Raw genomic sequence first — 27,450 nt, forward strand, 5'->3', positions numbered from 1 at the left:
CTCTGTGCCCTCTCTATGCCCTCTCTATGACCTTTCCCTCTATGACCTTTCTATGACCTTTCGGAAAACTTTAACCCACGTAGCTCTTTCCTGCGGTCAAATGAACTACTGGCCTCATGGGTGGAATGTTATTCATATTTTTCACAATTAACATTATTTATTTTTTTACTCCGAAAGTCTAGTGTTTCTACGTCAAACAGTTTTGTTATATTTCAGTCTTCTGTGATGTAATATTGGGATGCAAACTCAACATCTATATCTGACATGGTACAGGTGTCTTCTTTTTTTTAAGCCCATAACCATGTGTAGATCATTTTGTTTCAAAGTAGATTTATTCAAGACTACCAAGAAACACTCTGTGTGACCCTGATTTAGCCCACTGCAGTAGACGGTTAACCGCAACATTAAGTTTTCACCATTATTGTAAAGCCCTAGTTATTTTGTTGGTTTGACAAAGTCATTTCAGAAGATCATTATTTATTTCATGTGATTCATTTTAAGGTAATAAACAAAAACTGTCTCTTGTTTTAAGGTCAACCCAGTAACATGAACTGAACTCTCGTTTTAATATGGTGAAAGTGAAATCTAAAATATTTTTTACAAAAGAAACATTGAACATATAATAGTCAAATCATAGTGTAAAAGCAGGTGAGTGGGTTCTACTCTTTTAAAAAAAAACTATTTTCTGTTTTGTGGTAGATAACTGAGTGGGTTGAGCATAACACGTCAACCATATTACCCATATATCAGGGCTGCCCAATTCCCGGTCCTGGAGGGCCAAAACACTTGTGGTTTTTGTTTCTACGTGGTAGTTAATTGCACTCACCTGGTGTGACAGGTCTGAATTAGAGAGGATGAAAACTAGAAGTGCTTTGGCCCTTCAGGACTGGAATTGGGCAGACCTGCCACAGATAGACAGGCTAGAAATGTTTTAACAATTAAACATTTTTCGTGAAGCTTACATTCAATTGCCCCTCCCTGTTGCATACAACAAGCTTCCATTCAACCTGTCACAAGGGGATTGATTGATGATTTAAGATGAAATCGTCAACCCTGTTATTTTGTTTAACACTTATTAGGCACTTACTATAGTATTTTTATTTTACCTCCTGAGATGGGAAACCATGTTTTTTTATTATGTTGAACATGTGCTCGTCATGACAGAATGTTAAAATTAGGTGAAATCAAAAATATCACCAAGTTACAGTACTTATTTTGTGGAACGACCCTGTAATCTTCACATCCAGAACCAAATCTCATTTGAATTCTAATGGTAAAGGTCCAATGCAGCCATTTTCATCTCAATATCAAATCATTTCTGGGTAACAATTAAGTACCTTACTGAGATTGTTTTTTACAAAAATGGTATTCTTAGTAAAGAGCAATTTCTCTGGTCTGAGTGGGGAGGGGAAAACGGAAAACTAGCAGTTATTGGCAGAGATGTTTGGAACTCTCTTTCTTATTGGTCTATTAACTCATTCACCAGGCAGGCCAAAACTCCATCCCATCAAAACAGGCAGAAATTTCAGGCAGTCCTTTCAAACAACTCTTACACTAAATGGGCAGTATCATAACTTAAACAATTTCACAGTATTATGCCAACCTCATAGTTGCTCAAAAAAATAAAGGGAAAACTTAAACAACACAATGTAACTCCAAGTCAATCACACTTCTGTGAAATCAAACTGTCCACTTAGGAAGCAACACTGATTGACAATACATTTCACATGCTGTTGTGCAAATGGAAAAGAACAACAGGTGGAAATTATAGGCAATTAGCAAGACACCCCCAATAAAGGAGTGGTTCTGCAGGTGGGGACCACAGACCACTTCTCAGTTCTTATGCTTCCTGGCTGATGTTTTGGTCACTTTTGAATGCTGGCGGTGCTTTCACTCTAGTGGTAGCATGTGACGGAGTCTACAACCCACACAAGTGGCTCAGGTAGTGCAGCTCATCCAGGATGGCACATCAATGCGAGCTGTGGCAAGAAGGTTTGCTGTGTCTGTCAGCGTAGTATCGAGAGCATGGAGGCGCTACCAGGAGACAGGCCAGTACATCAGGAGACGTGGAGGAGGCCGTAGGAGGGCAACAACCCAGCAGCAGGACCGCTACCTCCGCCTTTGTGCAAGGAGGAGCAGGTGGAGCTCTGCCAGAGCCCTGCAAAATGACCTCCAGCAGGCCACAAATGTGCATGTGTCTGCTCAAACAGTCAGAAACAGACTCCATGAGGGTGGTATGAGGGCCCGACGTCCACAGGTGGGGGTTGTGCTTACAGCCCAACACCGTGCAGGACGTTTGGCATTTGCCAGAGAACACCAAGATTGGCAAATTCGCCACTGGTGCCCTGTGCTCTTCACAGATGAAAGCAGGTTCACACTGAGCACGTGACAGACGTGACAGAGTCTGGAGACGCCGTGGAGAACGTTCTGCTGCCTGCAACATCCTCCAGCATGACCGGTTTGGCAGTGGGTCAGTCATGGTGTGGGGTGGCATTTCTTTGGGGGGCCGCACAGCCCTCCATGTGCTCGCCAGAGGTAGCCTGACTGCCATTAGGTACCAAGATGAGATCTTCAGACCCCTTGTGAGACCATATGCTGGTGCGGTTGGCCCTGGGTTCCTCCTAATGCAAGACAATGCTAGACCTCATGTGGCTGGAGTGTGTCAGCAGTTCCTGCAAGAGGAAGGCATTGATGCTATCGACAGGCCCGCCCGTTCCCCAGACCTGAATCCAATTGAGCACATCTGGGACATCATGTCTCGCTCCATCCACCAACGCCACGTTGCACCACAGACTGTCCAGGAGTTGGCGGATGCTTTAGTCCAGGTCTGGGAGGAGATCCCTCAGGAGACCATCCGCCACCTCATCAGGAGCGTGCCCAGGCGTTGTAGGGAGGTCATACAGGCACGTGGAGGCCACACACACTACTGAGCCTCATTTTGACTTGTTTTAAGGACATTACATCAAAGTTGGATCAGCCTGTAGTGTGGTTTTCCACTTTAATTTTGAGTGTGACTCCAAATCCAGACCTCCATGGGTTGATAAATTGGATTTCCATTGGTTATTTTTGTGTGATTTTGTTGTCAGCACATTCAACTATGTGAAGAAAAATGTATTTAATAAGATGATTTCTTTCATTCAGATCTAGGATGTGTTGTTTAAGTGTTCCCTTTATTTTTTTGAGCAGTGTATATAAAACAAAGGGACATCATGTTTTTGACTGCACTGGGCCTTTAAGGATGTCGTGAGAAACTAACATTGTGCTTTATTCTGTCCCGTTCAAAACAACTTGGAACTCGGAACTGGGAACTCGGAAATCGACTTCCAACTTCAGTGCGTTCAAGACAACTGGGAACTCACAAAAAACTAGCTAAGACTGGGAAAAATTGTTTTGAACGGACATCCAACTAGAAAATTCCATGCCGGAAACTTGGGAATCTTTCTAGAACTCTGACTTTCCAACCTGAAGATCACTGATGTCATTATATGAACTCGTTTTTTTCCAGAGTTCCTAGTTGTCTTGAAAGCACCGTTCCTGTGTGAGATGAGTATTATTTTTTACTTGTCCTGGAATATGGAATTGGTAACCATTTTGGATTGAGTAGACCATTGGACGCATACTCAAAATACTCTCAAATACTCTATGTCCTCTGAACAGGAAGTCAAGCGGGATGTTGCAGAGACGTTCTAATAATATCAAAGGAAAACCATTTCCTCAGGTCATTATTCAACATCCGTATTGAGGCAAAGGAACATTCTGGTAACCAACAAAATATTGCCTATAATGTAGAATACCGCCTATATCCATATAACCAAAGACACTTACTACGCATTTCCAATCCTCTTTGCTATAACTGAGTAGTGATGACAGTAGGTCTGTGGGTAAAACTGAGCATTTGTTGTGTTGTCTGCAGCTGAAGACGGCCCTTCACCATCCGGTCCGTTGTGCCCTGCTGGGCTTCTCTGCAGCCAGCACATCTCTACCGCAGGGCTATCTCTGGGTAAACACTGCAAACTGTAAATAGATTCCAGGACTGAACTGAGCTGCGGAGAGGAGGAGGTTAGGTTAGTGGTAGGAAGTGTAATGAAGGTGGTTCAATGCGCTATGTTGGTTCATGTGATAAAGTAACCTAGGCCTTAGCTTTAGCTCTTTAGCTCAGAGGGTCTAGTGTCGCGAATAAGACCTGTGATCAATAGCTGGTCGACACATTAACAGCCTCTATCTGTAATGACCAGGTGGCCAGTGGAGGTGACCGCAACCAATCTTCTCTCTGAACCGGTCCACACCGCACACGGTCAAGCCCTTCCAGCTGGGGTTGCCAGTCCTGTTTCTGGACCACATGATGGAGCCCTGTCCCACCGAAGAGGATTCGGGAAGAGAACGCTGCTGCAAAGAACACAGCCAGCTCTGGCAACACCATCTGTGTAGGCCTGCAGGATGGTTAGTGAGTCATCATGTACACTGTAGTACAAACAAAAATGGCAGACTTTTTTATGCTGCACCTTATGGATTTGTTTATCCACTATTCCCCATCAAGGAACCAACAAATCAGGAAAAACATGTCAGGCTTAACATTAAGTATTCAGCTCATTGTGGCATGTATTGTCCATAGCAATGCTAGTAGAAACCGGAACGTAGCAGCACAAGTGACCACACACACAACTCTATCAGTAGAATTCATGTTTGCTCATGTTATTGTCATTGTCATGTACCTAATATTTAAATGCTCTTGAGCTCACCCTATTTCCCATTAACTCCATTTCCCAGCATCCATGTGTATTTTAGTGTGGAAACTGCCACCCAGTGCCTTCTGACCTTCTCCCACCCAGACAGTTGTCCAGTTCTGTGCCTGAAACACTCTGCCTCTTTCCTGTGCGCTGGGCTGGGGTACGGAAAAGTTGCCGTTTACGCTCGGAAGAGTATAATCATACCATTATATAACCATACCACCAATCATACCACCAGTATAACCATTTTCTCGTATAATCAAGGTAATCAATTACAGGTTACAAACAAACATAAAAATTAACATGATGGGTCTATTGCAATGAGCATTGGCCAGTGTACAAGGTCATCTCTGGTTAAACCATACATTTTATTTTTGTTTGTTTTCCTTTCTGTAACTAGGCAAGTCAGATAAGAACACATTCTTATTTACAATGACGGCCTAGCAGAAGGCAAAAGGCGGCACTGGGGCTGGGATAATTGTTTTTGTTTTGTTTTTTAAATATAGGACAAAACACACATCACGACAAGACAGACACCACAACACTACATAAAGAGAGACCTAAGACAACAACATAGCATGGCAGCAACACAACATGACAACAACGTGATAGAGTCTTTGAATGAAGAGATGTAGATAAAGCGGTCCAGTTTGAGTGTTTTTTGCAGCTCGTTCCAGTCTCTAGCTGCGGCGAACTGAAAAGATGTGTGTGCTTTGGACGCTAAACTCACCCATACAGGTGATCTCAATTGTAACCATCAATTGGCCACGATTTAACACTCCCTAAAGCGGATGTGACTGTGGGCAGTGGCCCCATCCACACCCTCCTAATCCTGGAGAGCATTTTGTGAGCCAGTTGTGCCAACTTCGTCACAGTCATCCAGGGCTCCAGCCTCCACCTCCAGGGGGGCAAAACACATCCTTCTATACACCCTCATTTACACAGGGCTGAAGGAAAGGGGGAGGGATAGGAAAAGAATAGAGACTATGGCCTTTTCTCAATTAGATTTGCTCAATTCCTTCGTCCTCGCTCCTCTGTTCTCTCTCGCCTCCTTTTGAAAAAGGTCAAAGGTAATCAAGGAGAGGCGGCAAGGAGAGTGAACTTGGACGAAAATGCGCTTGTATGAAATGAGAAGGTTCTTCTCCACTCGCGTCATCAGGCAAATTACGTTTACTGGGGTGGATCCCAAAATAAATGTGTAAAGTGATAAAACGAATTAGGTTAGTTGTGCAAGACATTTCATAGATAAAAGGGCAAGTCATTTTTAAATGTGTGCACGCTTTTCTCCTCCAACAATAAAACAGCTGATTCAAAGGGGGTGTGGCAGATATCAAAACTCTTCTGCGGTAGGATACACTTGTGCTTCTTTGCCAAAAGGAGGCTATCGAGGAGGGGAGGACCATCTTTCGTTTGCCTGCTAACGAAGTGACACACTCCTCGACCACTTATCGGTTTCCGTATGACAGAGGAGAGAGGACGGAGAAGAGAGGATGGAGGACAGACTTTTGCCCAAATGAGAAAAGGCCTATATGACCCTGGAAAGGATAGGTTTCAATACTGTATGATACTGTAGCTAGTATGAAGAGGAGACATGCATTGACATCCTCACACAACCTCTCCTCTCTGTCTCTCAATCATAACACCTCTCTTTCTCACTCACTCTGTCACTCACTCACTCACTCTGTCTTACTCATTCTTACCCCCCTTGAGGTTCGAGGTGTACCTAGAGCACCTACACAAGATCACCAGCATGAGATCAACATCTCCACACGCTCCATATTCCTCAGCCCAGGCAAGTACAGTGTAGAAGGTCTACTTCTTTCACTTACATTATTCAAATCCACCCCCTAGACACTTGTGTAGGTCTAAAATAATTGTATACAGGTATGAACAATCTGGTAATAGGTTCACATTGCCCTATGTAAGGCTACGTGTATTTTTCCCCCCTATTGATCATATGTATTCATAGAGGTTAAGGTTGGATGTGGGAGTGGGAAGCCGCAACGTTGACATGAACAGAAGGAAGTGACAGAATGGTGGTTGTGTCTCTCTTCCAGTTCAGCAGGGCAGCGTCCGGGTCACCAGCCTACTCATCTGCCAGGGGCTGCTGTGGGTGGGCACCGCCCAGGGCATCATCGTCATCCTGCCCGTGCCTAAATTGGAGGACATCCCCAAAATTACAGGTCACAAAATTACAGGTGGCAAAGACACAACCAACGTTTGCACATTAAATCTGGCATCCGGTGACATCGAGGTCCTCCCGTTGCATTTATGTGACTGGCTGTATGGAGTTATGACTTTCTAATAAAACCAATCAATCAACCAAATCAAATTTAAAAAAATCAAATTTAATTGGTCACATACACATGTTTAGCAGATGTTATTGCGGTTGTAGCGAAATGCTTGTGCTTCTAATTCCGACAGTGCAGTAATATCTAACAATTTCACAACATATACCCAATACACACAAATCTAAGTAAGGAATGGAATAAAGAATATATAAATGATATAAAATATATATAAAAGTTTCCTAAGAACAATAAGCGAGGCAGCCCTCTCTGTCGGCGCCATCTTGACTGTGTCCAACCAACCAATCCACCCACCAATCAACCAATTAGGCTGTGTTTTCTAACCGAGACCTTGTGTGCTGTTTGTCCCACAGGTAAAGGGATGACGTCTCTAAACACTCACTGTGGCCACCTCCAGCACCCTGTCCCCAGACATGCTCAACCGGACTGCTCCTCCCCCCAGGACGGCTCCATCTACGAGCTGAGCGAAGACCCTGCCATGGGGGTGCGGGGGCAGTCCCCAGCCAGGGAGGGGAGCGGGAAAGACAAGGTGACCTCGGCTGCCGCAGGGGGTCCCGTAGGCTTAGGGAGGGGACTGCAGCAGCCAATGGGGTCCCAGATGAAAGTACGCTCATGGTTTGGCAACTCTCACTAGCAGTGAGCCAATGAAGATAAAAAGTCTGATTGGATGTTGTGAGAGCTGGCTCTTCCCTCTCACCTGATGTATTGCGTGCTCTAGTAAGAAGAGACACTATTAAGCAAAATATTTCAGGATGGTAGACTAGACTGTTTCAGGAAGGGCTATTGTAATGGAAATTATATGATTAAAGGTTTGACTAAATGATTTCACTCAGAAACCCTATAACCTGTTGAAATGTATTAGAAATAAGGCTATAATAATGGGTTAAAAACTACATTCCAATACTGTGTGAGTAAGACACTGTTACCACATCAAAACGAGGAAGAAATGAGCAGGGCAGAGTTGATAAGACGACCTTGGGAAAGGAACAGGAGAAGATGCCTCCCTAAGTTAGGGAGAGAAACAACGGCCTGGGAACGGCTAGGCTGGCAAAAGATAAGGAGACAGGTGGTCTGGGTACAGTGGAAAAATACAGCCGGCTAAAGCTGGGTGGAGTTCTCTACTGATATAAGTTAGTGTGTGTGTGTTAATATAAAAGGCTTTGTACATTGTAAGGATTTTCAGAGCTCTCATAAACAGCCATACACTATGGTACATTCCTCTACTACTTTGGTGGTTGGATCTCTGGATGGAGTCGAGTGGTGTGCTGCTGCTTCAAACTGTCTGACATGTTTCAGGCCCTGGGGCCACGTCGTAGTCCCATCTGAGGGAACTCTAAACTCTTAACATGCACTCTTCCAACCAGATGCTGCTTCAGTCTGGCAGATCTAGACCAGGAGGTCTTGTCAAATGTGATTTGAGGAGGCTCACCCAATATGACTTTGTATATCTTTTAAGCGTGTTCTTAGAAAAGGGATAATTGACAATTAATTGAAAAGTGACAGTTATGAACATAAGATTGGATTTGTCCGTTTTTTTAATTTTTATAATAAGCTTTATTAATTCTGAAATTATGAAAAATATTAATACAATTCCACCCATGAGGCCAAAGAGGGCGCTTTTGGTGATTTTTTGGTGACAGGGGTACAGTGTACATTAATGGAAAGTGTTACCAGTGAACTTAATGTACAGCACACCACTGATATGTATCCCACTTTTGGGAGAAAAGGAATTCTACATATACAATTTGTTATAAATCAACTTGATGATCAACATACTCTGTGTAATAATGTCCTGTCCTTTTATTCTGCAAGAATTGTTTTAAATGTCCTGGTTTCCATTTCAATAAACACACTGTTTTTTGAAGGAACTTATTTGAAGGTACTTATTGGACAGTGCGTTTTACAGTATGTCATGTTGTTATTGGAATAAATAGTTCATTGTCTTCAAGCTCTTCATTTTTGCTAATTTGGGATTTTTGCAAACTCAGTGAATGACTTTGGGGAGGCAGTTGAGGTACAAGCTAATATACTGTTATCTTGGACACAGAGCGGCTACGTGCCTTTTTCCCCTCATCGTATGTCCCTATTTTATACTGTAGCCAACGTTTTATTTAATTGCATGCTAATAAATCATCTAATGAATAATGAGCTATTTTGCCTATATTTCATAGCACTAACATAGGGCAACTGTCTGTCTCCTGATAGGATTTGGCGCGCCTATCTGTTCTTGTGTGCGCGCTCTTAAGCGTGTGGCGTGTGTTGAGAGAGTTCATTCAAATCTGTTCCTTTTTTTAATCCTCTGACTATTCAGGAGTTAATAACGGGAAGAGGACACTGCTCGCTTGACAGAAACAGAAAAGTAGGTCTACATTCCGGTGCAGAATGAAGCGTTCCGAAAGGGCACCCGACCCCGTGCCGCAGACACGGTGGATGACACATTATCGGTGATTTTTCGCCTAAAAGTAGATGGAATGTAAACTTGACCTCACACACTAACGGGGAAGATGAGTTGTGCTTTTTCTCAATGTCTCATCGTATATATTTTGGATTTAGCAGTTGGTAAGTCTGTTTTTTATACTCTAAGGAGCATTTTGTTCTTATTAGCTAAAACGTTTTTCTTTTATTTCTAAAGCTCAATGCAGTAGACTATTTCACCTAAATATATATATACCCACATACAGTACATATATAGATACACATACATAAATATATATATATATACTCTGAACAAAAATATAAAACGCAACATGTAAAGTGCTGGTCCCATGTTTCATTAACTGAAATAAAAAAATCCCAGAAATGTTCCATACACAGAAAAAGCTTATTTCTCTCAAATGTTGTGCACAAATGTGTTTACATCCCTGTTATTGAGCATTTCTCCTTTGCCAAGATAATCCATCCACCTGACAGTAGCGGCATATCAAGAAGCTGATTAAACAGCAAGATCATTACAATTGTGCTGGCGACAATAAAAGGTCACTTTAAAATGTGCAGTTTTGTCACACAACACAATGCCACAGATGTCTCAAGTTGAGGGACCGTGGTGACTGCAAGAATGTCCACCAGAGCTGTTGCCAGAGAATGTAATGTTCATTTTCTTTACCATAAGCTTCCTCTAACGTTGTTTTAGAGAATTTGGCATTACATCCAACTAGCCTCACAACCACAGACCACATGTAACCACACCAGCTCAGGACCTCCACATCCGGTTTCCTATCTGAAGGGGGGGGGGTCTGGTGGGGGTGCTGAGGAGTATTTCTTTCTGTAATAAAGCCCTTCTGTTGTCAATTTTTTTGTTGTTGATTGGCTGGGCCTGGCTCCCCAGTGGGTGGGCCTATGCCCTCCAAAACCCACCCATGGCTGCACCCCTGCCCAGTCATGTGAAATCTTTGAAATTGTTGCATGTTGCGTTTATATTTCTGTTCAGTATATATCAGTATATATATATATATATATACACACACATGCAGACAGACACATACTTATGTGATAGGCTATAGCTCTAAACCCTGCAGAATTAACTTTCCAATGATTATAGGGTGTAGATGTTCTTTGATTACATATTTGAAACTCATTACAGAGTGGATTGACTGCAAACAGTGTCAAGTCATTGACAGCCATCCAAAAGGATTAGTTGAAGATCTTTGTCCTTGAGGAGATTTGCTTCAGTGTCTGTACATTGAGTGCTCATATTAATACATGTTTGATGTAAACGAAAGTTGCCTGCTGCCAGTGATGTCACAATCCTAGTTACTCAATCCAGATTTTTGATTGATTATCTGAGGGATAAAGGCTGTTTGTTTGGCTGACCCATTTTACAGGTAATCTGTCCTCTAAAATGATTAAATTGCACTGCCCCAAGGCTCTACGCCCTAATACAATGCCAGCAACAAAAACACTGAGGATATGTATTATTTCAAGCATCTCTGTGTGTGTGTGTGTGTGTGTGTGTGTGTGTGTGTGTGTGTGTGTGTGTGTGTGTGTGTGTGTGTGTGTGTGTGTGTGTGTGTGTCTGGGTCTTTAGTCTTGCTTGCCAGACGAATGGCACTCCACCTCCAGCGGCTCGTGAGATCAACTTGGTCTGTGAGTGGGAGAGAGAAAGTGAGAGATAGTCATCTCCTTGCTGCCTTTCTGTCTGTGCTTTATTCACCCCCCCCTTCCCATTTGCAGTAGCTGAGTTAATGCTTGTAGGGATCAACCACATTATGCCTTGAGTGAGCCCATTTTCAGAAGAATCAAGACTCACAACAACGCCAGGCTCTAATTCTCTGATCACCATATAATCTAATACGACCCTGATTTGGATTGTAGATTCTTAGTGGAATGGCCGCTTTAAGAAATGTTGACGGACATCATAAAATGTGCCTTCACCTACAGGACTCACGCTTACAGAGTTGAGTGTCAGCTTTCTTTGCTCCAAGGAGCTGCTGTTTATTTTTTTATGTTTTTAATGTGTAGCACAAGACCCTCCAGCCCTCTCCTCCCATCCATGTAGTATCTGGAGCAGGACGCAGAGCGATGTGCCGAATGGCTGGGTCTGTAGATGAAAAGCTGGGGGATTAGCGGGAAAAAACATGGTGAAAAATAATCCACCATGATGTCAGGGTGTAGAGGCCAAGGTGGGAGGGAGGGGCTGGAATGCTACACTGGCATTATTATATAACACCGTGGCTACATTTACACAGGCAGCCCAATTCTGATCTTTTTTTTTCTTCACTAATTAGTCTTTTGACCAACCAGATCAGCTCTGAAAAATATCTGATGTGAAAGGACAAATTAGTGGGATAAAAACAAATCTGAATTGGGCTCCCTGTGTAAAAGCAGCCTATTTGGTCTTTTGACCAATCACATCAGATCTTTTCACATCAGATCTTTTTTCAGTGATTATCTGATTGGTCAAAAGACCAATTAGTGAAAAAAGTATCAGAATTGTGCTGTCTGTCTAAACGCAGCCTACAACACTCACAATATTTACTTAATGTAAAGCTAGTTGAGATTCTTTCTGCCACAGAATGTGCTTATGAAAGTGCAAATGAAAACATATAATTCATTACAGTGTATAAATTCTCAGAGAATGAGGTCGCTACTAGGTTTCTGTGGCCTCAGATGCCTGTGCAGGATAGAGATAGAGATTAGTGCTTCTAAGCACTATATCCTCTCTTGACTTGTTTAGGAGACAGGTTGGCTTTTAATTCATCATTCTGTCCTTTTTACCCCGACAGAGCCACAGCACTTAGCACACACTAAGACCACACCAATGGAAGAAAAATAGTACCATCAACATGCACTAGTGTTGCCACAGCTTTTAACATGCATCCTTTGTCCCCTCTCTTGTCCACATTCTGATTGTGCCAACCGTTTTAGACAGGTGTAGATGATTAAGAGACGCATTATGATCTGATCTTCCTGACCACCTCCGGAGGTAGTCAGGCACGCATTGTGTCTGGATATCTTACAAGTGTAGACAGATCTGGACAGTGAAACCATTTAAATCATCATCAATAGCCCTATAAAATCATTGACAGGTGTTACCATTGACAATATGTCTTCAAATAAATTATATTTTGAAAGAAAAGCTGTGAAATAATTTGCATACAGGGAGGGACCATGAAATGTGGTCACAATGCGGACACAGTGGACGGATAAGATAAACATGTTAATACCATGTGAAGACACATTTCTGAAAATGTGTGTAAATCAGCACTGCAATTAATGAATGAACAAGCCAATAATGAATCATTAAAGTGAAGGGGAAAAAAGTGTGTACATTATATTGCTATCCCAACCTGTAATTGTCCTCATGAGACAAAATAGATGATGCTTTGGCCACATAACCTTGATAATGCACTATTAATAATCCATTACGGCTAGCCAGTAAGGTTTGATTCCCAATGCTACAGAGAGAGGGAGGTATGGTCATTTGAGAAGTATAGTAACAATCTTAGATTTTGCCATTAGGAATCATAAAGTTGTTCTATTCTATGTCTAACGAATGCCTATAGCATGTTTGCGCTGGTCTATGCTATGGGTTTCATAGAAGGGAGTGGACTATACATTGTGGGGAGAAATGTGTGTAACAGATATTTTACTTATTGTCTTTGAATCACAGGCTATTTAACGGTCACTCTTGAGTCCCTCCCTCCCATTGTCATTGGAGACACGGTGACACTCAAGTGCAATTTCAGGACAGATGGCAACCTGCGAGAGATTGTGTGGTTTCGGGTGAGTAGGGTTGCCTTGGTTTCCCTGAATGAACCGTATGGTTGTTTGCAACAGCACATATCTTGTGTTTACTTCCATGAGATGCTTTTGACTAGACCGACATTGTTATCTACTGTTTTCCATTGACACTTCAATTAAAACGCTGACACATGCATCAAAGCTTTGTTCAGAAGAGACAGAGCGTTAGATACAATACATAACAAGCTATCTGACTTCTGAAGAGCTACTAGGTTTGATAAGGTTTGTTAAATTATTATTATTTTTATTATAAGCTCCTTGTGAAAATTCACTTCAAATTCCCATTAACTCCCCACTGTGAAATTCATATCTAACTAAACTGATAAAGAAGAGGCTTCAAAGCTCTCTGGGCTTCATGAATTGGAAACCAATAACTGTGTGCATTGATAGTTTTGTATAGAAAGCTTGTTTATTATTGACATGCCCAGGGTGTGTGATGTATTCTTTAACTTTCTAGGTGACAGAGGGTGGCAGTGCCAAGCAGAAGATCTTCACCTACGATGCCATGTTCAACAGCAACTTCTCCCATATGGAGGATTTACGCAGACGAGAAGACCTGGTCTACCAATCAACTGTCCGGTAAGCTTGACCAGTAGTCTGCAGCCTCAAGAAAAATAGCATTGGTCAGTGTTTTCACTTGCAAGTGTATTTGATCTTATAAAGGCTTTGAGTGCATGGAAAAGTGCTGTAAAACTCCTATCTTGTACTTGTGTTATCTTCCTGGGTTTGCTGTTGTGTTGCCAGGCTCCCTGAGGTGCAGATGGAAGATGATGGACCATATGAGTGCCATGTGGGGATCTACGACAAAGCCTCTAGAGACAGGGTGGTCTTAGCCTCAGGCACCATTGTGCTCACTGTCATGGGTACAATTCAAGAGAATTCATGTTATATAAATATGATCATGTGGTATTGGATAGGATTTTGTGGATGGAAGGTTTTGTAGCCTTTGTCCTGCATCCACGATTCTTTTGCGTTTTAGTCGTTTTCATTACCACCGCTACTAGCATTTTTATCACCTGCCTCCCTCTACTGTTGAGATGTAGGAAATGCACAGAAGACTACTTTCTGTCATCAAGTACAGACATGAAAAACATGTTTTAGTTAAGTTGCCCTTCGGAAAATACTGTGGGGGGGGGGGGGGGGGGGTGGTAACTGAAAATACTAGACAAAATTTGCCTATATGTGGATGGTTTTGTCGTTTTAGTACCAGGCTCCTTCTTTTCCTCCATAGTGCCTCCTAAATCCATCTCTGTAGTGGCAGCAGACTGCCCGGCCCCCTTCAATCGCTATGAGGCCCAGAACTTCACTCTAATCTGCATCGTCATGGGAGGAAAGCCAGCCCCTATGGTGAGTTTGCCCACATGCTAGCTGAGGAACGCTCAACTCCGTTCTCTTCTGATATCGAGGCAGAGTTGAGTTTTGATAACTGGTACCGATAACTGGTACCGCGATTTGCTAGCAACAACATTGAGCCACCATCAGTCAATTCTTGTAAAAATGTAAATTCTGAAAAAACTTACTTGTACCTATTGTAATGAAACAGCAGGGAGCAGGTCTCGAACTCTCGACCTTCTAGCCCGAAGTCCAGCGCGCTATCGACTGTGCCACAAAAGCATGCTCAAGCAGCAGAGTCGATATCCGCGTGATATCTGCGCTTATAAACCCAGGGTCGTTACACTATGTTTGTCCTTTACAACTGGGGGGGCGCTCAAGATGGTGGCATAGGAGGTCGTAAAATGTCTAGCTGAGGAACAATTTTAGGGTTTCTCACAAAGTTTATAAATGTAGACTGCAGTTGCAAAACTAAATAAATATATATAGCCATACAGTGTAGCTATTTTGAATAAGTTTAATTAATCAAGCCATTTAAATATTTTGACGATTTCCAACGAACAAGTTAGCTACTGTAGTTATCGAAAAGTTTCAGCTAGCAGCATGGAGTCAGGACATAACCAAATTGTTCCTGAGATAATGGATGTTGCGACTTTCAAGGAGAAAAAGGCATTGCTGAAACGCATTCATAGGGTTGTAGTGTAGAAAAGGGGGGTGAATGTGATTCATACCCGAATACCCCAACCAAGGAGCAACTTCCAAAGAGGCAGAGAAGTGAACCATCATCAATGAGCCAGCTACAGGACAACATTGTCCGCATCCTCACGGTTAACATCAAATAGAGCACAGATGACATCATGGACTTTGTGAAAAAGAACACTGTCACCATCGTTAACCTGAAGAAAGCGATTGATTACCATGCTGAGGAAGTAAATACTCTGAAGCAGCAGTACGCAACACTGAAAACTCAGGTTGCAAAGCAGCAGAAGAAATTCACAGAAATAGAGTCAAAGGTTAACGAGACTGACCGGTACAGTCAGAGATGGAATCTTCAAATTTATGGAATCGCAAAAAGAGAACATAAAAGCAAAGGTGAAGGACATTTGCAGGTCAACAGTCCCAGAGGCCGAGCGGAAGGTTGTTGCAGCTTTGCAACCTGCATTTTCAGTGTTGTGTACTGCTGCTTCAGAGTATTTACTTCCCCAGATGGCGCTGGAGAAGAAGGCAGACGTTTTACGTGCCCCCAGCAAATTGTGCTTTTTGTTCGTTTATTTGCGTTGTTTGTAACATATTTTTTTACTTATTTTGTACATAATGTTGCCGCTACCGTCTCTTATGACCGAAAATAACTTCTAAACATCAGGACTGTGATTACTCACCAAGGTCCTTTTTTTCCTTTCATGACTCCGACGAGCCCGACGCAAAGGTTATACTGCTTCCTCGGGAACAGGCCCTGATCCCTGTGATCTGCGTGAAGAGAAGGTGGAGAAAGAGAGGCCGAAGGTCGGGCTGCCTTCTGAGAATTCGTAGGCGATCGAATAAACCCCCACTTCCCTCCAATTATGCTATCAAACGTGCAATCTTTGGAGAATAAAATTGACGAGTTACGCAGAAGATTAAACTACCAACGGGACATTAAAAATGAATGACATCTTATGCTTCATGGAGTCGTGGCTGAACGGCAACAATATCAACATACAGCTGGATGGTTATACAATGTACCGGCAGGATAGAACAGCGGCATCTGGTAAGACAAGGGGCGGCAGTCTATGTACTTTTGTAAACAACAGCTGGTGCACGATATCTAAGGAGGTCTAGAGCTATTGCTCGCCTGGGGTAGAGTATCTCATGATAAGCTGTAGACCACACTACCTACCAAGAGAGTTTTCATCTGTATTCTTTGTAGCTGTTTAAATATCACCACAGTCAGACGCTGGCACTAAGACAGCATTGAATGAGCTGTATTCCGCCATAAGCAAACACGAAAACACTCACCCAGATGCGGCGCTCCTAGTAGCCGGGGACTTTATTGCAGGGAAACTTAAATATTTTTTACCAAATTTCTATCAACATGTTAAATGTGCAACCAGAGGAAAAATAACTCTGGCCCACCTTTACACTACACACAGAGATGCATACAAAGCATACTTTTATTCTCCTGATTCCTGCTTACAAGAAAAAATTAAAGCAGGAAGCACCAGTGACTAGATCAATAAAAAGTGGTCAGAGGAAGCAGATGCTGAGCTACAGGACTGTTTTGCTAGCACAGACTAGAATATGTTCCGGGATTACTCCGATGGCATTGAGGAGTACGCCACATCAGTCATTGGCTTCATCAACAAGTGCATCGATGACGTTGTCCCCACAGTGACCGTACGTACATACCCCAACCAGAAGCCATTGATTACAGGCAGCATCCGCACTGAGCTAAAGGCTAGAGATGCCGCTTTCAAGGAGTGGGACTCTAACCCAGAAGTTTATAAGAAATCCCGCTATGCCCTCCAACCAACCATCAAACAGGCAAAGCGTCAATACAGGATTAAGATCGAGTCGTACTACACCGGCTCTAACGCTCGTCGGATGTGGCAGGGTTTGCAAACCATTACCGACTACAAAGGGAAGCACAGCCGAAAACTGCCCAGTGACACGAGCCTACCAGACGAGCTAAACTACTTATATGCTCACTTCGAGACAAATAACACTGAAACATGAATGAGAGCACCAGCTGTTCCAGAAGACTGTGTGATCACGCTCTCCGCAGCCGATGTCAGTAAGACCTTTAAACAGGTCAACATTCACAAGGCCGTAGGTCCAGACGGATTACCAGGATGTGTACTGCGAGCTTGCGCAAACCAACTGGCAATTGTCTTCACTGACATTTTCAACCTCTCCCTGTCTGAGTCTGTAATACCAACATGTTTCAAGCAGACCACCATAGTCCCTGTGCCTAAGAGCACTAAGGTAACCTGCCTAAATGACTACCGACCCGTAGCACTCACGTCTGTAGCCATGAAGTATTTTGAAAGGCTGGTCATGGCTCACATCAACACCATCATCCCAGAAACCCTAGACCCACTCCAATTTGCATGCCGCCCCAACAGATCCACAGATGATGCAATCTCTATTGCACTCCACAATGCCCTTTCCCACTAAGGACCCTGGGACTAAACACTTCCCTCTGCAACTGGATCCTGGACTTCCTGACGGGCCTCCCCCAGGTGGTAAGGGTAGATAACAACACATCCGCCACGCTGATCCTCAACACGGGGGCCCCTCAGGGGTGCGCGCTCAGTCCCCTCCTGTACTCCCTGTTCACTCATGACTGCATGGCCAGGCACGACTCCAACACCATCAGTAAATTTGACGATGACACAACAGTGTTAGGCCTGATCACCGACAATAACGAGATAGCCTATAGGGAGGAGGTCAGAGACCTGGCCGTGTGGTGCCAGGACAACAACCTCTCTCTCAATGTGATCAAGACAAAGGAGATAATTGTGGACTACAGGAAAAAGAGGACCTAGCACGCCCCCATTCTCATTGACAGGGCTGCAGTGAAGCAGGTTGAGAGCTTCAAGTTCCTTGGTGTCCACATCACCAACAAACTAACATGGTCCAAGCACACCAAGACAGTCGTGAAGAGGGCAGGACAATACCGATTCCCCCTCAGGAGACTGAAAAGATTTGGCCTGGGTCCTCAGATCCTTAATAGGTTCTACAGCTGCACCATTGAGAGCATCCTGACTGGTTGCATCACTACCTGGTATGGCAACTTCTCAGCCTCCGACTGCAAGGCACTACAGAGGGTAGTGCGAACGGCCCAGTACATCACTGGGGCCAAGCTTTCTGCCACCCCGGACCTCTATACCAGGCGGTGTCAGAGGAAGGCCCTAAAATTGTCCAAGACTCCAGCAACCCTAGTCATAGACTGTTCTCTCTGCCACCGCACGGCAAGCGGTACCGGAGCGCCAAGTCTAGGTCCAAAAGGCTTCTAAACAGCTTCTACCCTCAAGCCATAAGACTCCTGAACATCTAGCCAAATGGCTACCCAGACTATTTGCAGTGCTCCACCCACTCTCACCCCGTCTTTACACCGCTGCTACTCTCTGTTGTCATCTATGCATAGTCACTTTAATAACTCTACCTACATGTACATCCTACCTCAACTAACCGGTGCCCCCGCACATTGACTCTGTATCGGTACTCCCTTGTATATAGTCTCGCTATTGTTATTTTACTGCTGCTCTTTAATTACGTGTTACTTTTATCTCTTATTCTTATCCGTATTTTTTTTTAAACTGCATTGTTGGTTAGGGGCTCGTAAGTAAGCATTTCACTGTAAGGTTGTATTGGGCGCATGTGACTAATAACATTTGATTAGTATTAGATATTAGAACCATGAGTGTGTTATGAATACGTTTGGAAGTTACTGGGAACTGATGAATTTTGATATAAGGGTTTTGGCTTTTTCAATGGGGAAAGAAATGACTTGTGACAAGAGAGAGAAAGAGGAATAATGGATTATACTACAACAACAAAAATGGTCTAACTAATCAGGAATTACTGGAGCTAATGCAGTTTCTGTATCTACGAGGAAAAGGCCCGGGGAGCGTTTGTAAGATCAAGACAAAAATGATCTAACTAATCAGGAATTACTGGAGCTAATGCAGTTTCTGTATCTACGAGGAAAAGGCCCGGGGAGCGTTTGTAAGATCAAGACAAAAATGATCTAACTAATCAGGAATTACTGGAGCTAATGCAGTTTCTGTATCTACGAGGAAAAGGCCCGGGGAGCGTTTGTAAGATCAAGACAAAAATGATCTAACTAATCAGGAATTACTGGAGCTAATGCAGTTTCTGTATCTACGAGGAAAAGGCCCGGGGAGCGTTTGTAAGATCAAGACAAAAATGATCTAACTAATCAGGAATTACTGGAGCTAATGCAGTTTCTGTATCTACGAGGAAAAGGCCCGGGGAGCGTTTGTAAGATCAAGACAAAAATGATCTAACTAATCAGGAATTACTGGAGCAAATGCAGTTTCTGTATCTACGAGGAAAAGGCCCGGGGAGCGTTTGTAAGATCAAGACAAAAATGATCTAACTAATCAGGAATTACTGGAGCTAATGCAGTTTCTGTATCTACGAGGAAAAGGCCCGGGGAGCGTTTGTAAGATCAAGACAAAAATGATCTAACTAATCAGGAATTACTGGAGCTAATGCAGTTTCTGTATCTACGAGGAAAAGGCCCGGGGAGCGTTTGTAAGATCAAGACAAAAATGATCTAACTAATCAGGAATTACTGGAGCTAATGCAGTTTCTGTATCTACGAGGAAAAGGCCCGGGGAGCGTTTGTAAGATCAAGACAAAAATGGTCTAACTAATCAGGAATTACTGGAGCTAATGCAGTTTCTGTATCTACGAGGAAAAGGCCCAGGGAGCGTTTGTAAGATCAAAAATGGATGAAAGAGGGAGAGAAAAATGCAAAATATTTCATTCATTTAGAAAAAAGCGCAGGCGAAATGTCTTCCGTATGTAAATGAATGATCAATAATTCTCCCAATGAAAATCCAAAAGAAATCTCTCAGTTTGTTGCCCAGTTTTATCAGAATATTTATACATCAGCCCAGTCAACTTCCAATATGGATTCTTTCTTAGACAATGTAGCAAACACTGCTCAGAAGATAGATCACGATTTCAGGGATATTTGTGATGATTAGTTATCAAAATTGAGATAAAATATTGTATTTTAAAGCCATAAGGACAATAGATCCTCTGGAAAGTATGGTTTAACAAGCAAGTTCTATAAAACATTCAATGATCGATTGATTTCTTTCATTTGTGCTATGTTCCAAGAAAAAGGGGAGTTACCGGCTTCCTTAAAGCACAGTGTAATTACTTTGATTCCCAAACCTAATAAGGATTAGCCTGTTGAATAATGATGTAAAGTTATTTGTCAATGTATTTGCTAAGAGGTTGAAACATGGCTTACATCATATAATTGATGAAGAACAATATGGTTTTATGCATGGCTGACACATTAGTAGTGATTGTTTGTATGTTATGTACTCGTGTATTTTGTATCGGTGTGCGACGGGTTATTTTTACCCATGTTATTTTTGTATGTTGGTTTTGGAGTTCGTTTTTTGTTAATAAAACTACTCCAGTTTAACCAAATTGGTTTCTCCTGCGCCTGACTTCCCTGCCACCTACACACACGACTATGACATGAGGAAGGATACAATTTTTTATTTGTTCTTTAACTGTAGTTATACTAGATCTTTTGGGATTGACATAAAGAACTTTGTTACAAAGAAAACATGTCCGTTTGTACAATTTAATGGTTTTGATATAATATATTTAAGAAATTCTGACGTTGATAAATTCAACTGCTAATAATATTAGGTAGATTTAATACTCACACATGCAAATAAGCTAATTCAAAATATTCGTTTTTTTTACTTTATAAATGAATTTAAACAATATGGCACTACTTAACTAAAATGGAAAACTAAAAGGCAATTAAAACTTGTATTTATGAACACGATTTCTTTGTTTAGGATTCCTGGCCATGTAAAAAGTTTATGTATGCTTGTGACATTGTAAAACGTTTGTATGTATGCTTGTTTGCATGTGACTATTCCTCTTTTGTTTGTTGATATTTGTTTGTTAATATAAATAAAAATGTCCTCATTGCATGTGGCTCCTTGGGACATCCTAACCTTACCTTAACCGTAACCATAACCTTACCTAACCCTAACCTAAACTCTTACCTTAACCACTTAAAATGTCAACTTCAATGGGGTAGGGACTTCCCAAGGATACTGGATAGCACAGATCTAATTTAATCTCAGTTTAAGTAGTACGAGCAATGAGGAAAAAGTTGATGGTTGTATTTGCTAAATGTTTTTATTAAAAGTTTGAATTTCAGGACCCCGCAAAAGGGCCGCAGTTTTAAAGGATGAACATAGGTACAGGTAAGCGTTTTCATAATTGACATTTTTACAAGAATCGACTTATGGTGGATCAATGTTGTTGCTAGCAAATCCCGTGACCAGTTATCAAAACTCAACTCCGCCTCGATATAAAAGAAGAGTTGAGAGTTCCTCGGCTACCCACATGCAAACTACCCAAAAGTACTCCTACTAGAATATATTTTGAAGTAAGAACACTCACTGCACTGTTGAAATGATTAGTGTTCTTGGTTGTTACGGGCTCTTATGATGTCGTTCTCTTCTCAGGTGTACTTCAAGCGTGACAGCGAGCTGATCGAGGTGTTCCCCTCTATTATGGAGGGTGGTGGGGGCCAGTCCCAGGGAAGGGGCCTGGCAGGTCTACGGGGCTCTAGGCCCCTGATCAGCAGAGATCTGGATGACACCAAGCTGAAGAAGTCCCTCTCCCTGCTGGACCAGGACCAGGGGAAGCCCCCCCGTCTGGACCATGACACCCCTGGGACCAGAGGGACAGGGAAGACAGGAGGGGCCGGGGAGGAACCAGGGGCCCTGGGGGAGCCTGGCGATGTGGAGGGGTCTGAGCCCAGCCCCACCACCACGGAGGTGATCCCAGAGACGGTGGTAAGCCGGGAGTTCCCCCGCTGGGTGCAGAGCACAGACCCGCTCTACTACTTCCAGCACAGGCGGCAGGTCTCCAGCGATGGCACCATGGAGGTCAGAGCCATGCTCACCTGGAGCCTCAACCCCCAACTGGACAACGACGCCCTGTTCAGCTGCGAGGTCAAGCATCCAGCTCTGTCCATGCCAATGCAGGCTGAGGTCACTCTGTGTGGGTACCAGACCAGAGCATGCCCTTCCACTTTTTACCTTCCTCAGATACCATGCTAGACAGCTACAGTAGTTACCGTGGTAACCAAACAAACAGACTTGCGAGTTTAACTAATCAAATCATCTGTCCTAGCTTGCCATTATGAAAATCTAATTCAACAATACCAATGCTTTCAATTCGACTTTTGCTTTCAAAAGCAGCTCAAATATACAGTGGGCTCCAAAATTACTGGCACCCTTGACTGGCAATGCACAAACAATACTTTAAAAAATATAAACAATATAATTAGAGAGATAAACTCAAAATACCAACATGTGAGAAATACTGTACTTTATTAATGTTTCAATGGAACCAATCAAAATAATTTATTGATTTAATTAAAAATCTGTGTCCTCCAAATCAAGGTTTCACAATTATTGGCACCCTTAAAGATTATTGTAAATAACATTTACCAAAATTAAACCACAAATTAAATTCCACTTAGTTAAGTTTATCTAAGTCTTAAGGAACTATATTGAGCCATTACATCCCTTCCTGTTTCACTAGGGTATAAAAATGAGGGAACACACATGCATTACCAGTAATTTTGGAGCCCACTGTAGAACATGTAAGAATGAACTATTGCCATTGAATTATACGGTGCAAATATACTGTGTAGGGAAATAATGCACACTCTAGAATGCCCTTCAAGCCAATCAGAAATAAGTGTTCAACAACGCCATGGTATAATTAAGCAATAAGGCCCAGGGTCTGTATCTAGGCACTCTGCGTTGCGTCGCGTTAAGAACAGCCCTTAGCAGTGGTATATTGGCTATATACCACAAACCCCCGAGGTGCTTTATTGCTATTATAAACTGGTTAACAACGTAATTGGAACAGTAAAAAGTATTTTTTTTAATCATACCCGTAGTATACCATGGCTTTCAGCCAATCAGCATTCAGGGCTCAAACCACCCGGTTTATATTCCAAAATAATATATTTCCAAAATATTAGTTAAAGTTCAAATGCACTATAGGTTTACATTTTTTCCTGAATTAATGGAAAATGTCCATGGTGTCTGAAAACTCTGAATTTAGAGAATATGGCATCTGAAAACTAAAAATGTAGGGAATATGGCTCCCGAGTGGCGCAATTCGATTCCAGGCTATATCACAACGGACGGCCGTGATTGGGAGTCCCATAGGGCGGCGCACAATTGGCCCAGCGCCGTCCGGGTTAGGGTTTGGCCGGGGTAGGCCGTCATTGTAAATAAGAATTTGTTCTTAACTGACTTGCCCAGATAAATAAAGGTTATATATATATATATATATACAGTATATATATATATATATATATATACACACACAACCCTACTCAGAGATAATGCATTCAGTAATGGCAGAAAACAATCACTTCCCAGCCCAAAGCATCAGCTAACTACAGGAATATACAGTACTCATATGCTTTAGCTCAGGATCCAGCAGCAGCCAGCGACTATTTAGAGGCAGTGACTCACGTAATGAGGATGATCCTTAATGGAGTATTTGTTCAGAGCATCCATTAGTTCTCCTTAGAAACGTATTAGAAATCTCACTGCAGATCAGCTATTTTTTTACACCGTTACATATGTAATCACATAAGCACACACACACACACCTGCCCACACTATGTTCTGTATGCAGTACAGCCACGGGCATCAGTTTATGATGAATGCATGGCAAACCTCATATCAGTAAGTATGAGTGGATTACTAGATATAGTGGAGGTTTTTCATCATCAAAAACAGCTATTCCAAGACTGTCATGCTCATATACAAAATGGACTCATAGGCTGAAAGCTTTGTGCACGGTATACAGAGAATATATACTGAACAAAAATACATGTAAAGTGTCACATGTTTCATAAGCTGAAATAAAATATCCTCAAAATGTTCCATATGCACATAAAGCTTATTTCTCTCAAATTTTGTGCACAAATTTGCCTACATCCCTGTTAGTGAGCATTTCTCCTTGGCCAAGATAATTCATCCACCTGACAGGTGTGGCATATCAAAAAGCTGATTAACTTTGGGCTAGACGTGCCGCTTGCGACACACCTCGACAACATCCGGTGAAATTGCAGGGCGCAAATTCAAAAATAATACATTCGTAATATTAAACATTCATGAAGATACAAGTGTCTTACATAATTTAAAAGCTTAACTTCTTGTTAATCCAGCCACTTTATCAGATTTTAAAAAGGCTTTACAGCGAAAGCATAGCATGCGATTATCTGAGGACAGTGCCCCGCATACAAAAGCATTAAAAACATTTTCCAACCAAGCAGATGCATTGTGAAAGTCAGAAATAGCGATAAAATAAATCCCTTTTGATGATAAAATAAATCGCTTACCTTTGAAGAACTTCATCTTTTTGCAATCCCAAAGGTCCCAGTTACACAATGAATGGTCATTTTGTTCGATAAAGTCCTTCTTTATATCCCAAAAATGTCTGTTTATTTGGCGCGTTTGATTCAGAAATACACCTGTTCCAACTCGCCCAACATGCCTACAAAGGAATCTAAAAAGTTACCTGTAAACTTGGTCCAAACATTTCAAACAACGTTTCTAATCCAACCTCAGGTACCCTAATATGTAAATAATCGATACAATTTAAGATGGAATAAACTGTTTTCAATACCGGAGAAAAACAACGAGGAGTGCACACTCATTCACACTCACCAAAAGACTAGAGTCCTGCTGAGTGACACTTAGAAAGAATATGAATACTTAAAGACTGTTGACATCTAGTGGAAGCCATAGGAACTGCAATCTGGGTCCTAATAATTAGGCTTTCCCATAGAAAAGCATTGAAAAGTCCAATGACCTCAAAAATAATGTTTCCTGGATGGATGGTCCTTGGGGTTTCGCCTGCCAAATCAGTTCTGTTATACTCACAGACATTATTCTAACAGTTTTAGAAACTTTTGAGGGTTTTCTATCCAATACTACCATGTGCATATCCTAGCTTCTGGGCCTGAGTAACATGCAGTTTACTTTGGGCACCTCAGTCATCCAAACTTCCCGAATACTGCCCCCTAGCCTTAAAAAGTTAAACAGCATGATCATTACACAAGTGCACCTTGTGCTGGGTGCATTGAAAGGCCACTCTAAAATGTGCAGTTTTGTCACACAACATAATGCCTCAGAGGTCTCACGTTTTGAGGGTGCTCGCAATTGGCATGCTGACTTCAAGAATGTACACCAGAGCTGTTGTCAGAGAATTGAATGTTAATTTCTCCACCATAAGCCACCTCCAACGTAATTTCAGAGAATTTGGCAGTACGTCCAACCGGCCTCACAACCACAGACCACGTGTAACCACGCCAGCCCAGGACCTCCACATCCGGCTTCTTCACCTGCGGAATCGTCTAAGACCAGCCACCCCGACAGCTGATAAAGCTGAGGAGTATTTCTGTCTGTAATAAAGCCCTTTTGTGTGGAAAAAGTCATTTTGATTTGCTGGGCCTGTCTCCCAAGTAGGTGGGCCTATGCCCTCCCAGGCCCACCCATGGCTGTGCCCTTGCCCAGTCATGAAATCCATAGATTAGGGCCTAATTTATTTATTTCCTTATATGAACTGTAACTCGTTGAAATTGTTGCATCTTGCATTTATATTTTTGTTCAGTATAGATGACTTGCTGCATTTATTCTTTTGTAAATCGTTTCTGACAAATAAGGGAAAAAAATAAAAGTGATTTGTTACTGACTGCAGTGACTGTAAGCCACTGTGGATAAGAATGTCTGCTAAATGACCAAAATGTAAATGTGACAATTTTGTTAAAATATTAAGGATTAGATCAGATAAAAAAAATATTGAACATTGATTGTTTGTATTATATTTCCCTTTAGCTGCTCCCAGGGGCCCCAAACTCTCCATGTCGCCTGGTAAGGCTAAAGTAGGAGACACTGTCCGCATTACAGTTCAGGGCCTCCAGATCTCTTCCACGGGGGTGAGTACATGAGAAGTGCTATTTGCACCAATAAGTGCATTCAACTGTAGTAGGAAAGAACCACATATCACAATCATTGAAAGCGAATCTTCTTCAAATATATAACACTTCACCAACAGGTGTCGCTCTATGACTATAGAATACAGCTAACTGGTAGATACATTTGGATGAAAGTCATTCAGCGTGTTTGATGGGATCAGTTTGAGTATGGCGAGCTGGCAAGGCACATAATCGATAATCTTGATCACAGAGTAATTATTTGGGATGCAAGGTGATTTGTGCATCAGTGATTATGTGCAGTCCGGCTGTAATGTAGTCAATCTCATGCACACATTATTTACAAAGGATGCTTTCCCCCATGCACTCTTCAGAATATGGTGTTCCCCGAGCCGCTGTTCACCTGGACCAGGGTGGGAGGTCATTTGCTGGACGGGAGAGAGGACCATAATGGGAGGGAGCTGGTGCTTGAGAGAGTACCAGCCGAGCTCAACGGCTCCATGTTCCGATGCACTGCCCAGAACCCTCTGGGATCCACTGACACACACACGCGGCTCATCGTGTTTGGTGTGTGTGTTCTCTATGTCAAGGGTTCTCTATGTCAAGTTACCCCCTCTCCTCATCCATATGACTTACTTTATTTTCTCTGTTTTTACAGAAAACCCCAGACTTAAGAAGGGGAGACAACATTTTGTTGGTATGCATAGAGGGAATGGACAAAAGGAAACTCAATTCTTTGCAAGGTCAACGTAAGTCATTCTACTAAAGATGAAGTAACACTTATTTATTTCTATTAGCAGATGCAGCCTATTGCAATGAGGCACTGGAGCTGACCACCATGCTGTTAATGTTAGCCGTGACATGGGAGATGACGTGAACAGCAAAATGGACCCCTGCCCTTCTCCAGTCTCACTAGTCTCTTGAGCCTCTCCTCTGTCACTCACTTCCCCATCTGCAGTTTATTTATTTTATTTTTTTATTTCACCTTTATTTAACCAGGTAGGCTAGTTGGGAACAAGTTCTCATTTGCAACTGCGACCTGGCCAAAATAAAGCATAGCAGTTTGACACATACAACAACACAGAGTTACACATGG

At 42.4% G+C, this 27,450-nt stretch overlaps 2 protein-coding genes across 3 annotated transcripts; both read left to right on the plus strand.

The window, feature by feature from the left end:
* The first annotated feature begins 4,290 nt into the window (after nucleotides 1–4,290).
* Nucleotides 4,291–7,670, plus strand: LOC115166389 (rho guanine nucleotide exchange factor 10-like protein). The gene is made up of 4 exons (XM_029720295.1): nucleotides 4,291–4,440; nucleotides 6,438–6,519; nucleotides 6,785–6,910; nucleotides 7,390–7,670. Exons 1-4 carry the CDS (start codon nucleotides 4,438–4,440, stop codon nucleotides 7,668–7,670), a joined length of 492 nt encoding a protein of 163 aa, XP_029576155.1. The 5' UTR covers nucleotides 4,291–4,437.
* Nucleotides 7,671–9,228: 1,558 nt separating this feature from the next.
* LOC115166278 (immunoglobulin superfamily member 21) lies at nucleotides 9,229–27,391 on the plus strand. 2 transcript variants are annotated; one of them, XM_029720124.1, is made up of 10 exons: nucleotides 9,229–9,595; nucleotides 13,146–13,258; nucleotides 13,734–13,855; nucleotides 14,021–14,139; nucleotides 14,508–14,623; nucleotides 21,847–22,387; nucleotides 26,257–26,357; nucleotides 26,729–26,921; nucleotides 27,013–27,051; nucleotides 27,152–27,391. In XM_029720124.1, the coding sequence occupies exons 1-10, from the start codon at nucleotides 9,541–9,543 to the stop codon at nucleotides 27,229–27,231; spliced, it is 1,479 nt and encodes a 492-aa protein (XP_029575984.1). In that variant the 5' UTR covers nucleotides 9,229–9,540; the 3' UTR covers nucleotides 27,232–27,391. The 2 variants fall into 2 exon arrangements, with proteins under 2 accessions (XP_029575984.1, XP_029575985.1); XM_029720125.1 differs by having other exon boundaries at nucleotides 27,155–27,391.
* The last annotated feature ends 59 nt before the right edge of the window (nucleotides 27,392–27,450 follow it).

This window comes from Salmo trutta, chromosome 28, assembly GCF_901001165.1.
Source record: "Salmo trutta chromosome 28, fSalTru1.1, whole genome shotgun sequence".
Lineage (NCBI taxonomy): Eukaryota > Metazoa > Chordata > Actinopteri > Salmoniformes > Salmonidae > Salmo > Salmo trutta.